General features: G+C 44.0%; 1 protein-coding gene across 1 annotated transcript in view; it reads right to left on the bottom strand.

The window, feature by feature from the left end:
• ITGA5 (integrin subunit alpha 5) overlaps window positions 1-13,516 on the bottom strand; it is a 139,436-nt gene extending 125,920 nt beyond the window's left edge. Inside the window, exon 1 of the mRNA XM_089691404.1 lies at window positions 13,322-13,516. Coding sequence (XP_089547530.1) covers window positions 13,322-13,500 — 179 coding nt within the window. The 5' untranslated portion in view covers window positions 13,501-13,516. The remainder of the gene's footprint in view (window positions 1-13,321) is intronic.
• Between the last annotated feature and the right edge of the window lie 603 nt (window positions 13,517-14,119).

The following is a 14,119-nucleotide window of genomic DNA, read 5'->3' as shown; positions in this document are numbered from 1 at the left end:
TTCAGGAAAGGAGCATTTTATTGCCTCTAAACTCTGCTGCTTCTTAATGCTGGTAGATGCCTGTGTACATGGACAGTCTTATGGAATTGAGTGCAGAGGTGTTGACCACAAAAAAAAAAAAAAAAAAAACAAAAAAAAAAAAAAAAAAAAAAAACACCACACGCCAAAAGCTCCTAAACGTGAGTTCAGCTGACCCAACTTAATTTGTTGGGTTATCAGGAGTGTTGGGTTATCGGGAGTTAACTTCTGGCTTCATTGCCTTGGTTATTCCATTAGTTAATCTCCTTACCATTCACGTCCCTTGAGTTTCTGGTGTTCCCACACACCTTTATGTGCTCCAGAAAACGTTGCTTTCTCCATAGTAAAACAAATTAAAAATCCAACAGGAAGGGTGAAATCACCATGAGTTAGCTACATCGGGTGGGCAAACCAAGAAACCCAAGTGCAGAAATGTAGTCAACTGTATCTTCAAAAGAGAAACTCCCATGTGCTTTAACTCCCCAGTGTCTTCCAAAAACCAAAGTATAAAGATTTTGGTGAACTAACCCTTTATGAATGATTCTGAATGAAGCCCAATGGAGCTTAGTCACAACAGCAGATTTTTTTTTTTCCCAAGTCACTTGCATAAAACAGCATTTTCAACATGTGGGAGTTGTCTGCTTCATCAAGGGAAATGTAGTTTCTGTTTTTAATCAGCAAATGACTGTGCATAAACTGAGCTCCAGCTCACTCTTCACTGAAAGTCAATGACAGCACTTTCTAAAGCCAGCGGAGTAGTGTTAAAACCTCTGCCAGTGTTTATTGCTGTCAATGTTTGGAAGATTCCTCAAATTTCCTGTGTGGTCACCAGGACAGAAAATCATTCCTACAGGGTCCAAGACAGCAATATAACATCAGGAGGTCCAAACCATTTCCTACTCTATTCAAAACCTATTGAGAAAGAATAAATTAGGTCATTGCTGATGTTGTCTTCTGAAAATGTAAGTTGCCTAGTAGTAATGCTGAATCTTGTTTTTTGCATCTTATGAGTCACATGTTCTAACTTTACCGTTCCAAATGACTCAATGTGTATTGAAACCAGAGACAGCCAGACAAGTGGCATTTTCAGGAGGTTGTTTTCCTTTTTAAAGAAAAAATATGTTTGTATCAAATTCTATTTTAAAACGAAGTACCAAGTACCCTAATATTCTGTACAGTTTGTAGCCTTTTGTCTTGGCTGATATTTTCTTTAGATGCATGCAATGTTTATTTTACCATTTTTCTGCTACATAATTTTTCATTCTTGAAAAGGGGGGTTACAAATAAGAAGCCACATGTAGCTAAAAGATCCTTTCGAAAGAGTCCAAACATTTCAATCTCTGAATGTTTTCAGGACCTCAGTGCAGTGCTATGTACAGTTAACAGATAACCTTATGACATCAGCTTTTGGGAAAAAAAAAAAAAAAATAATCAAGATAAGGCGGCACCATAGCTTACAGACTATGGAGGCTATGAGACTTTTTATATAATGTACTTATAAAATATATACATATCAACATCAAAATAAAAAAATGTTGAAAGTATTTTCATTATATAGCTCCAAATAGTTGGAACCATTTGTAAACTGACCATATGGGAAATTTGATCATAGAACCATGTGTAATTTTTTTTTTTTATTTCTACTGTAAAAAATTACCTATAGAGGTTTTAAAGAAAAAAGGAAGTTGCCAGCTGCACTGTCCTTCCCAACAATCTGATCCACTAGAAATACCTGGCACTTCCAAGTATGAAGAAAGCATGTGACTCCTTCCCCTTCTTCCTATAGGACAGCAATGGTGCTTGGTAGTTGACCACTCCGATATCAAGTTATTTCAGATGGCTCGGACAATGAGGGAGTTCTCAGCCCTGTGTGCACTCAATGCTGTAACTTTGTACAAGTCTCATCTCATCACCTCAGCAGTCTATTCATATGACAGGAGAGCAATATGAAAGGGTGTACATGCAGCTGGAAGTGCAAAAGCTAAAAAAGGACCATACTACTTTCCTTTGTAGAGGCAACGCACAGGTTTACAACAGCCAGGCGCAATCTGGCTGCCAACATCCTAGTCAAATATTCCTGGGAGCAAAGCGATTGGCTAAAATAGAGTTTCCCTACTGTTCACTTTTTTTTGTCCCCCTTCATATAGGCCAAAAGCAAATTCCTAAATTTGCTAGATAAAGCAATTCTGCCGAGAGCATGCATATTTGTACAGCTTTTTTTTTTTTTTTTTTTTAAGAAAGGCTGCAAATAAGTTAAATTATATTTTAAATTGTAAGTGCCATTATTATTTTTTTGAAACAAAGATGTTCATACTTGCCTGCTCTGCAGAGAGTAACCCTGATCCTCCTCTTCTTGGGTCTCCTGCCGGCACTCCTGGCTACTCATCTTCTTGGTGTGAACCATAAGAAGCCGCTTCCTATCGCGGCACACCTGTACACTCGATCCTAAGCAGTGTTGCCTGTGTCCATAGATATAGATGCAGACAGTGCAGCTTAGTCTCAGCGCCCCCAATCACAGGAGTTGACTGACAGCAGCCAGAGCCAATTGGTATAGTGCTGGATCGAGTGAGAACTCAGGTATGTATAAGAGGGGTGGAGGGGCTTACTGCTACCTAAACAGTTTTTACCTTAATGCAAGTAATGCATTAAAAGTAAAATAATGTTTAGGCTTTAGAAACACTTTATCCCGAGCTGCCCATTTAAAGTAAAGCAACAGATTTGCTTTAAAAAGGTGAACCCCAAGCACAAAGACATTCATTTAAATACATTCCTCAGTAGCCACAAAGGATACAAATCCAGTCTATGTGCACCAAATGTCTTTTTAAACTCAGATATTACCCTATAAAAGCAGCTGGGACATCACTGTGCTGTACATAGCTTATGAATATAGCAGAGCTGTAGAAGGGACCTAGCAGACTCCACCACTACAGGCTGCCTGAAAAGAACTACTGGAAGGGTGCATACAAGACCAGTCACCCTGCATAAAGTTAGAGAGCAGTAGTGACTGGTCTTTATTACAGAAAGCTCCCACACAGGGGCAATATTTCACACTGGATTACTGCACAAATCCGGAAGAAATACACAAAGCACACAGGGATTCAAGCAAGAATGCTCATGACTCTTGTATTTAGACATTATTTGCTTACCCCAGAATTCAGTGTTGATGCTGCCCTTGTCCCCGTTAACACACAACTTTTATTTACTCCCTACTGATCTATTCAGCTACCAGGCACTAAAAACTTCCATCACATATGAGGAGCATGTGATTCAATTCATGTAAGAGTGCTGGTGTTTGGGGGCCGGCTTGGCACAGTCATGTGCAGAGGTGGACTGACAACTCATGGGGCCCCCCGGGCAATAGGGGGTCATGGGGCCCCTGTGCCCTTGCCCAAACTCAAAAAAGCCTATGAAAAAGGTACCAGGGGCATCTCATGGGGCCCCCTAGTGACCTCGGGCAGTGCCCTAGTTTCCAAATGGTCAGTCCGCCCCTGGTCATGTGGGTGCAGGGAGAGAATTCTGGGCAATGTGTTAGCTCCATCCCGAGTGACTCATACCCAACACGGGGGTTTACTTGCTAAAGCTGGAGAGTGTAAAATCAGGCTCGTTTTTTTACATAGAAACCAATCAGCTGCCAGGGTTTATTCCCAATGCTGAATTGAACAAGCTGAGGTTAGAAGTGAATTGGTTTCTATGCAAAAGTGAGCCTGATTTTGCACTCTCCAGCTTTAGTAAATAAACCCCAGTGTTGTCTTTTACTGCTCTCATTGGCTGAACTGAGTAAGGAGGCTAAAGAAACAAATTACAAGGGGGTATTAAACTGCATTGGTAAGGCTCAGGTTCATTGTAAGTGGGTTTAGACAGCATATGCTATGCTTTGTCTTAAACAATGAACATCACACAGTTGCCCATCTCAACATGCTGTTTTCGCAAGTTAAAAAACAAACTGAAGATATAATTAAAGTTTCCACATTGGGAGGTAGATCTGCAACAGTTGCTCAGACACTGCAGTGCACAGTGAAGCTGTAAATTGTAATGTCTAAAGACAGACAAACCAACATGAAAGACTGCAATAGATTAGAGCAGTATAGAGATAAAAGTGCAAGGAAAGTCATTATCTCTTTTTAGAAGAAATGTATACATTGAGTCACTCTACCATTAAAGAAAGGTACTCTGAGACACTTTACTAAAAATAATGACTCACTCTAGTCGGCTTAGCCCTGTCATATCATCAGGATGACATGGGGCTGAGGCTGAAGTTGCCTACTGACACCAAAGGATAGAAACATTTTGGTACAGTTGTCATTTAATTAATCTCCATGTGTGCAGCCTGCTTCGCAAGAGTCTTACCTTCCTCCCAGTTCCCAAGATATTCACTATGTGGTCCTACTCAGCACTGCCCAGCTTTTGCAGTGAAAACATCTATCAGGACTTTTTCTTATTGCACATGCATGTAGGGGCCCTATCCATTCCCTGTGGATGAATCGTACTTCACGGGATGGCTCAAGTGCACACCATCCATTGAAATGAATGGGGCTGTTGTAAGTAAAGAGATAAAACTGGAATGGGAGAGAAAGGGAAGTATTCTTGGGTGGGGGGGGAGGATTAAAGGACAACTGTACTAAAATGACAATGGTCCTTCTTTCCAAAACTTGCACATGCCCCTATTCTCTCCAATACATCCCATTTCCAGTGACCCAACTTCCTTGAAAGTCTACCTGTGTTGCACGGAAATAAAAGCAGTGTTATCAGTCTCAGTTCACTTCTGTGGACTACAAAACAATCCCCCATGATAAGAGATAAAGGAAAGATGGAGGTGACCTGTAGTCTGTAGATCTGTAGCCCTTACACTTTGTCCTAGGGTGATAACTTTGCTCCTTCATAGATAAAAGTATATTAAAAGTTGTTGTAAAAGCTGAATGTTTTTTACCCTCATGCAGTCTACGCATGAAGGTAAATAAATAAAAAAAAAAAAAAACCCACACACATGTATAATTCCCCCTCCCTTCCACCCCCTTAATACTTACCTGAGCCTAATCCAGCAATGTGCATGGGAGCAGTTGCTCTCCTGGCTCTCTCCCTTCTCATTGGCTCAGACAGCAGCAGGAGTCATTGATTCCCGCTGTTGTCATCAATCACAACCACTGAAGAGGGAGTAGGGGGTGGGGCTGAGCCCCACTCTATGTATCAATGGGAGTGAGCATGCACAGTGCCCCCATAGCAAGCTGCTTGATATGGGAACACACAGCCAGGGGAGAAGCCAGGAGCAACAGAGAAGAGTAGGTTTAGGGTTGCTCTGTGCAAAAGCATTACACATATGATATTCATGGAGTTGTATAAATGGATAGAAGGAAAAGTATTAAGTCTTAAGCCGGCCATAGACAAAGTGTTTTTTCTTGCATGTTGCAGGATAGAAAAAAAAACAAAAAAATTGATATCACTCAATTCCACCATCAACAGTAAGTGCTGATAGGGGAACCCCTCCCGTGGAGCCATTGGGGTTTATTTTCTAAAGATGGAGTGCAAAAACAGGCTCACGTTTGCATAGGAACCAGCTTCTAATGTCAGTTTGCTTAATTAAACTTTGGCAATAAAACCTGGAAGCCGATTGGTTTCTATGCAGAAGTGAGCCTGATTTTGCACTCTCCAGCTTTATTAAATAAACCCCATTGTGTTCTCCAGAGCAGGGGGAAGCTGTCCCCACCAGAACACAGTGATTACTGTGAGCGGTTATAATAGCCGCTAGCAGTAATCGCATATAAAATCCAACAGGTTGTACATTCAGGCTTCCCATACATGGTTTGAATCTTGGCCAGTCCCTATTAAACCAGCTGAGATTCGAACTGCCTATGGCCGGATTTAATCCATTCATTTTGCAAACAATTAAAACACATACAAGAACCCAAGGAATGTGAGCCAAATTAGATCTATTTTCATGCGTAGGTTACATGAGGCTGATAAAATGAAGTGTCCTCTTACAAATAAGTTATCTCAATGCAAGTTTATATATGAATGTCAATGCTTCATCCAAGTCAGTGACTTCTTGAACTTTCAAAGCGATGTGTACAAAATGAATAATTGTATCACTAGCATCCAAGCATCCAGTATTGAAATAAAGCAGAGTGGTTTCAGGTTCATGGAAATGTTCAGAATAAAGAGTCAGCCCATCCAAAAGCAAAAGTTAAGGGTGGAGAACAGAGGGTGGGATTCTTCAATACCTTCCTGTGTCTCTTACAGATGCCTGCAGTGAGCTCCTCCATCCAAAGTTGAAAGCTCTGCTCTTTGCCCCTAGGGTTTCACTTCTCCATGCTACATGTTGTGTAACATAAAATCAATGAAGATTTCAGCAAGCAGACTCACGATACCACTTTATAGCAGCAGCTGAGCAGACCTGGCACCACAGGTGCAGAGATCTTGCCACCAGAGTCTCAGAGGGAACAAATTAAGCCAATGAGTGTTTCATCAAGACTGCATCCAACCAAAATCAAACATGGAACCATCTCTAATGTCCAATCATGTATAAAGATCTTGGAAGACTGAGGTCAGGAGATCTTTCAAGGAATAGTGCCGACTGCCCACTTCTGTTCCCACCTTCTCCTGACATCACTTTTCAAGATCGTTGGTGGAAGCCATGTGACTAGAGGCAAGTCCTTTATCGTCATAGTAATACAGGCCTGGAAATAGCCTAAGAGCCAAGAAGCCAATCTCCAGTTGTTTTCAATGGAGTTGGCTCCCCAAATAAATCCTACTGGCTTCCGGATTGGACAGTCTGGTTCCTGCATTCTGTATTATATTTTTCTACCTGTGTATTCTATTAAAAATAACTTCCATTACCAACTGTAGTTGAACTTAGTGATAAGTGATAACAATCCCTATTTAAGATGCGGATAGTAAGACTTAGAGTGTTCTGCTTCTTCTGAAATGTCTGCTACTCTATCCACCCTTATCACCTGATGCCTTGGTCAGTGACTGATGTCCATAGTAAGGGTGGCCTTTTGGCTCCTAGGGTCCTATTAAGTCCCACTCAAGGCCCCCTTATGTGCTCGTTCATAGAATAAGTACAGCCACAGTCTGCACTGGATGCACACAGCAGACCAAAGAGATAGAAACAATGTCATGATAGGTGTGCATGCACTAGGAATGATGGTACATGTAGTCCTCTGAATGTACAGTATATCTCCTGATTACATTTCCTGAGTGCATGCTCCCAACCATAAAATTTATTGCAGGCTGTGCCAGTAAAATTATTAAAAGGCAGCTGTTTAGTGGCAACGTTGCAAGTAATAATTAATTGACCAGTGATTAATAGGCCAAGAGGAATGTATCTATAATGAAGGTTTCAGTACTTTACACACTTGTTTTGGGTGGATTGACATCAGTTATAGGACTATTTTATAAAAGTAATATGCTAAATATGTATAAAATGTATAATACACAGTACAAGCTGGCATTCCTCTAGTCACACTGTAAAGAGTTGATATTCTGTACATCCCAGTGAAGAGTTCTGCCTGTGGATTCCTCAGGGTGCCATTCAGAGGCTGGACACAATCCTGGCTGTTGGCGTGTCCGGTTTCAGGAAACTGTGTCCTGTTAAACATTATTACTCACTTTCCTCATGTGAGCTCTGAGCTGTAAAGAAATGTACTCCAAGCCCTGAGGTCCTGATCTTACACAAAGGGGGACCCAGCTCCAGCTGATTGAGGGCACAGCACGCCAGCCTGGTCACCGCCAGGTCCTGCTGGAGAGGAGAATGATCTGTCTACATTGAAAACAGACGGAGAGGAAGCCAGGACAATACCACTAATTAACCCTTACACTGCATGACGGTGACATGTCATTCCTGCCTCTTTCTAATCCTATCCAAATGGAAAAGACACACACAGTACAGAATGTCAGACATATCATTGAGGCACTAAACACAAGTTACAAATTCATTCTTTGAAAGGAAAACAAAATAGGCATAAAAAGGTTTCAGGGTTCCATTGGCAGTAAATATTTTAGATGAATACAAAGAAACAATATTTTTTCAACACAGCTGGCTTATTAGCGTGTCTAACAGCAAACATTTTCTCTCTGTGGGTCCCCTCTGTGGGGATTTATGCTTTATTTGTCCCATCAGACAGGAAATGAGAAACCCAACATTTTACAGCTGTCATCAGAAAAGGGCGATGGTATATCTTCCATCAGTGTCATGTGTAAGAGGGAATTCCCCTCACTTCTTGTTCTGCTTCCTTAGGTATGGAGCAGAAATCTCCCCAGCCTCACACAGAGAGAGGGGGGGGGGGGGGGAAATCTGACTTCATACAAGTAACCCATCAAAACTATCCTTAAGATATACAATATCTCTTTAAATACCTTTACACATACAATATTACTATGGGCAACCACAAGTTCCTGTCCAAATAGATCACAGACGACCATTATCAACTGCCACAAATGACTTTTAGTCCAACATGAAGATCAACACTTCTAACACACACACACACACACACACACACACACACACACACACACACACACACACACACACACACACACACACACAGAAAGGGTAGGGTTAGTCAAGTCCATCTAAATCTGATAGTCTAGGATAAAGGTTTTACATGAAAGAAAAAAAGCGAATCATTGTAAGCACCCCTGTACATGTTAAATAGTTTGTCTCATCCCTCTGTCACTTTTGCTGGATAGTTTGGTCTCTTAACCACTAGACTACCGGGCACTTATAGCCCCTTCCTGCCCAGGCCAATTTCCAGCTTTCAGCGCTCTCACACTTTGAATGACAATTGCGCGGTCATGCAACACTGTAGCAGGGGCGGACTGACCATTTGGAAACTCGGGCACTGCCCGAAGGCCCGGGGTCACTAGGGGGCCCCATGAGATGCCCCTGGTACCTTTTTCATAGGCTTTTTTGAGTTTGGGCAAGGATACAGGGGCCCCATGATCCCCTATTGCCTGGGGGCCCCCATGAGTTGTCAGTCCGCCCCTGCACTGTACCCATATGAAATTTAGCATTTTTTTGACAGATAGAGCTTTATTTTGGTGGTATTTAATCACCTCTGAGCTTTCTATTTTTTCTTAAACCAAAAACCACTGAAAATTTTGAAAAAAAAAAAAGTTTTTTCTTAGTTTTTGTTATAAAATTTTGTAAATAAGTGATTTTTCTCCTTCGCTGATGTGCGCTAATGAGGCTGCAGTGATGGACACTGACAGGTGGCACTGAAGAGGAGGCACTGGTAGGTGGCACTGAAAGGCAGCACTCATATGGCACTGACAGGCGGCTCAGATGGGCACTGATATGCGGCATTGACATGCACTGGTAGGCACTGGCAGGTGGCATGGATGAGCACTGACAGCTGGCACTGATGGACATTGACAGGTGGCGCTGTTGGGGCTACACAGATCATCAGGGCACACTGATCATCAGTGCTCTGATGATATGTGTACATGTCCCCTTTGAGGAATGCCGATTACCGGCTCTCCTCTCGAGCTGTCAGCGTGAGAGCTCGTGAGGAGAGAAATGCCGATAACCAGCATTTCCCTGTTTACATGTGATCAGCTGTGATTGGACACAGCTGATCACATGACCGAGCCAACATCTTCGTCTTTTTCCGTTGATCGGTGATCCGCTGTGTCCGGGGGACACAGCGCACCACCGATCACCGCGCTGCGTGCTCCCGGAGCTAGAATGGGAGGATGTCATATGACGTCCTCCCTGAACAAGAGAACCGCCTTGCGCCCGTCATTGTACTATATGGTGGGCGGGAGGCGGTTAAACTTAAAATGAATAAACAGACATAACGGGATCACTAGCTGAAAATAAAGGGGAAAAAACACACACACATATATATCTATCTATCTATATAAAAATGCAGCCATGACATCTAAAGCTCACCACACACATTTTGACTATACAATCTCATTGAGATCTCCCAACATCCATATAGTGTAGGGGCCAGCCGGTCTTGATATACGCTGCTCAAAAAAATTTAAGGAACACTTTGAAAACACATCAGATCTCAATAGGGAAAAATCTCATGCTGGATATCTGCATTGATATGGACTGGGTAATGTGTTTGGAACACAAGGATGCCCCATCATTTGATGGAAATGAAAATGATCCACCTACAGAGGACTGAATTTAAAGACACCCCGAGAATCAAAGTGAAAACAAAATGATGCAGCAAGCTAATCCATTTTTCTGAAATTTCATTGCAGCAACTGACAATGGTACTCAGTAGTTTGTATGGCTCCCACGTACTTGTATACATGCCTGACAACATCGGGGCATGCTCCTAATGAGACAATGGATGGTGCCCTGGGGTATTTCCTCCCAGATATGGACCAGGGCATCACGGAGCTCCTGGACAGTCTGAAGTGCAACCTAGCAGCGTCAGATGGACCGAAACATGATATCCCAGAGATGTTCTATTGGATTTAGGTTAGGCAAGTGTGGAGGCCATTCATTGGTATAAATTCCTTCATCCTCCAGGAACTGCCTGCGTACTCTTGCCACATGAGGCTGGGCATTGTCGTGCACCAGGAGGAAACCAGGACCCACTGCACCAGTGTAGGGTCTGATAATGGGTCCAAGGATTTCATCCTGATACCAAATGGCAGTCGGGATGCCATTGTCTAGCCTGTAGAGGTATGTGCGCCCCCCCTTGAATATATCTCCCCAGAACATCACTGACCCACCAATATGGTCATGCTGAACAATGTTACAGGCAGCATAACATTCTCCATGGCTTCTCCAGACCCTTTCCTGTCTGTCACATTTGCTCAGGGTAAATCTGCTCTCATCTGTAAATAGCACAGGGTGCCAGTGGCAGACCTGCATATTCTGGTGTTCAATGGCAAATGCCAGTTGAGCTCTATGGTGCTGAGCAGTGAGCACAGGGCTCACTAGATGTCGGGCCCTCAGGCCACCCTCATTTAGTCTGTTTCTGATTGTTTGGTCAGACACATTCACACCAGTGGCCTGCTGGAGGTCATTTTGTAGGACTTTGGCAGTGCTCATCCTGTTCCACCTTGCACAAAGGAGAAGATAACAGTCCAGCTGATGGGTCAAGGACCTTATATGGCCCTGTCCAGCTCTCCTAGAGTAACTGCCTATCTCCTGGAATCTTCTCCATGCTCTTGAGACTGTACTGGGAGACACAGCAAACCTTCTGGAAATGGCACATATTGATGTGTCATCCTGGAGGAGTTGGACTGCGGATGCAACCTCTGTAGGGTCCAGGTATCAACTCATGCTGCCAGTAGTGACACTGACCCTAGCCAAATGTAAAACTAGTGAAAAACAGTCCGAAAGATTAGTAGGGGAAAAAAAAAAATGTCAGTGGCCTCCACCTGTAAAACCATTCCAGTTCTGTGAGTTGTCTCATTGTTGCCCATCTAGTGCATTTGTTATTTTCATTAACAAAAGCAGCTGAAACTGATTAATAACCCCCTCTGCTACTTAGCTGACCAGATCAATATCCCAGGAGTTCAATGGACTTTATGCTACACGCTTTTTTTTTTCCAGCAGTGTACGATTGGTTAGATTAGGTAGGTCCTCCTATTGTATAATTTTGGCGAGTCTAAAGTTTATTTTAGGAGGATCATAACATGTATAGTGACCTCAAATCTGGCCATAAATGCATCGAAATACAGCCAGTTCAGCAGGGGCCAGCTGAATGTCGATCAATCTATGTCCATTACCGTTAGAGAAAAGCCAATCCAAGGATGACACTAATGGGACTGTTGGAAAACTTTCATTCGCTCAGCGGCTGCAGCCAATTATTTGCAGCACTGATTGGTGTATCTGACAGCAGAGGAGTCCCCACTGTGAGAATACAACAACACAGCAGGAAGGATCCCCTCATCCACCTCACTTGCATGCACGAGGGAATCAATTTTTTTTTCCATCGACAAAAACTAAGATCCACATATGGCCAGCTTAAGAACTGGAAAGCTGCAATAGAATACAATTTGATATTTGTGTTTAATACCACTTTAAGAGAAATGTAACAATACTGTAAACAAAAAGTATCCCATCCCTGGTGTTGTTGGTAAACAAAAAGTATCCCATCCCTGGTGTTGTTGGTAAACACTGATCTGTGCACACACAACAATGTAACAATAGAGGAGTTCTGTGGAGTCAGACAAGGTAATGAAGGTTGCAGTTGTAGAGAAGGCAGAGCTGGGTCATCAGCAGGTAATCTCATCCAGATGGGTGAATGGGATCCCTCTCCAGACAAAAGCAATGCCTGCCAAGCTGTAAAGTCAGGGGGGCTGAGCCATACACCAGTGTGAATCTATTAGGGGAGGGGAGGGGCGCTGAGCCTTACACCAGTGTGAATCTATTAGGGGGGGCTAAACCATACAGTGTGAATCTACTATGGGGGGGGGGGGTGCGGAGCCATACACCAGTGTGAATGTATTTGGGGGAGTGTTAAACCATATGTTGAATTTATTGGGGGGAGCATAAACCATTGTGAATGTGTATGGGGGGGCATAAACCATTGTGAATGTGTATTGAGGGGCATACCATACACCTGTGTGAATGTATTGGGGGGCATACACCAGTGTGAATGTATTGGGGGGGTTGAACCATATGTTGAATGCATGGGGGGGGCATACACCAGTGTGAATGTATATTGGGAGATGAACCATACACCAGTGTGACTGTATTGGGGTGGTGTTGAACCATATGTTGAATGTATTGGGGGTCCCCATACACCAGTGTGAATGTATATTGGGGGGGGATCATACACCAGTGTGAATGTATATTGGGGGGGGATCATACACCAGTGTGAATGTATATTGGGGGGGGATCATACACCAGTGTGAATGTATATTGGGGGGGGGGGGATCATACACCAGTGTGAATGTATATTGGGGGGGGGGATCATACACCAGTGTGAATGTATATTGGGGGGGGGATCATACACCAGTGTGAATGTATATTGGGGGGGGGGGTCATACACCAGTGTGAATGTATATTGGGGGGGTCATACACCAGTGTGAATGTATTTTGGGGGGATCAAACACCAGTGTAAATGTATGTTGGGGGGCATACACCAGTGTAAATGTATATTGGGGGGGGGGGGATTGAGGCCATGTCTGCAGTCTATGAGAGGAAAGTATAAGAAGTGACTTTTGGGGTGAGGAGGAGAAGTGGAGGTCTGGATGAAGAAGGGAGGGGATGTAACGGAACAGATGAGGGCGGGAGGGGCTCCTATCCAGCCCAATGACTCCGAGTCCCCCCGATCCCCGGGACAAGGACCCCCTCCCAGCCCTCCCTCCTCCAATAGTCGGCACTCACCTCTGCTGGTCCGGGAGGTAGAAGTCCACCGAGAAGCCGAACAAGCTGCCCCGGGGTCCGGAGTAGTGGGCGGGCTCGTCCACCGCCAGGTTAAATCCATGGAGCGGGCTGAGGAGAGAGAGGACGGCTGGGAGCAGCACACAGCGGCAGTACAGCGGGCACGGCATGGCTGGGGACATGTGAGAACACCGGGCTCCGAACTCTCTATTACTTTGAAGCACCCAAAAAAAAACTTACTCCAATGAAGAAGAGGCCCCGCCCACGTGAGCTGCAGAGGAGGACCCCGCCCCCTTCCTTCACTGACCACTCCTCTTGTGCTGGATGTGGATCTCATTAGAGCCCGCGGACGGTCGCTCTCAGTGTGTCTCCCACAGGCTCAGGTTTAATGTAATGACTGAGGACGGCTTTGTTTTCTGTGAGCTGCTAATTGAATGAAACGTGTGACTGGAGGGGAAGGTCCACTGACTGCACAGCAGAGTCGCTGAAGGCGATGGGTGACGACTAATGGAGGAAAGTGAGGGGACCTGGGGGAGGGTAGAGTCCCTGGATGGAGACTTCTGTGGTCCTCCAGACAAAGACATAAAAATAGGTTTTACCAGCCAATGAAAGCCAAATGTCGCCTCTTGCAGCTCCCCAGTCGGCTGCATTCGTCTCCTTAGGCTTTTTTCCTTCGGTTTTCATCTGGTGATCTGGCTAGTAGCCAGTGGTGGAGTTAGGTTTTGTGTTGCCCTAGGCAACACAACAATCGATCAAACCGCCCCCCACGCAGGAGAGACCCTGACACCGACCATTACTGCC

This window comes from Staurois parvus, unplaced genomic scaffold (genome assembly GCF_062004578.1).
Source record: "Staurois parvus isolate SC_StPar_1 unplaced genomic scaffold, SC_StPar_1.0 ptg000562l, whole genome shotgun sequence".
Classification (NCBI taxonomy): Eukaryota; Metazoa; Chordata; class Amphibia; order Anura; family Ranidae; genus Staurois; species Staurois parvus.
Note: the sequence above shows the minus strand (reverse complement) of the source record. Positions and strands in the feature narration are given on the sequence as shown.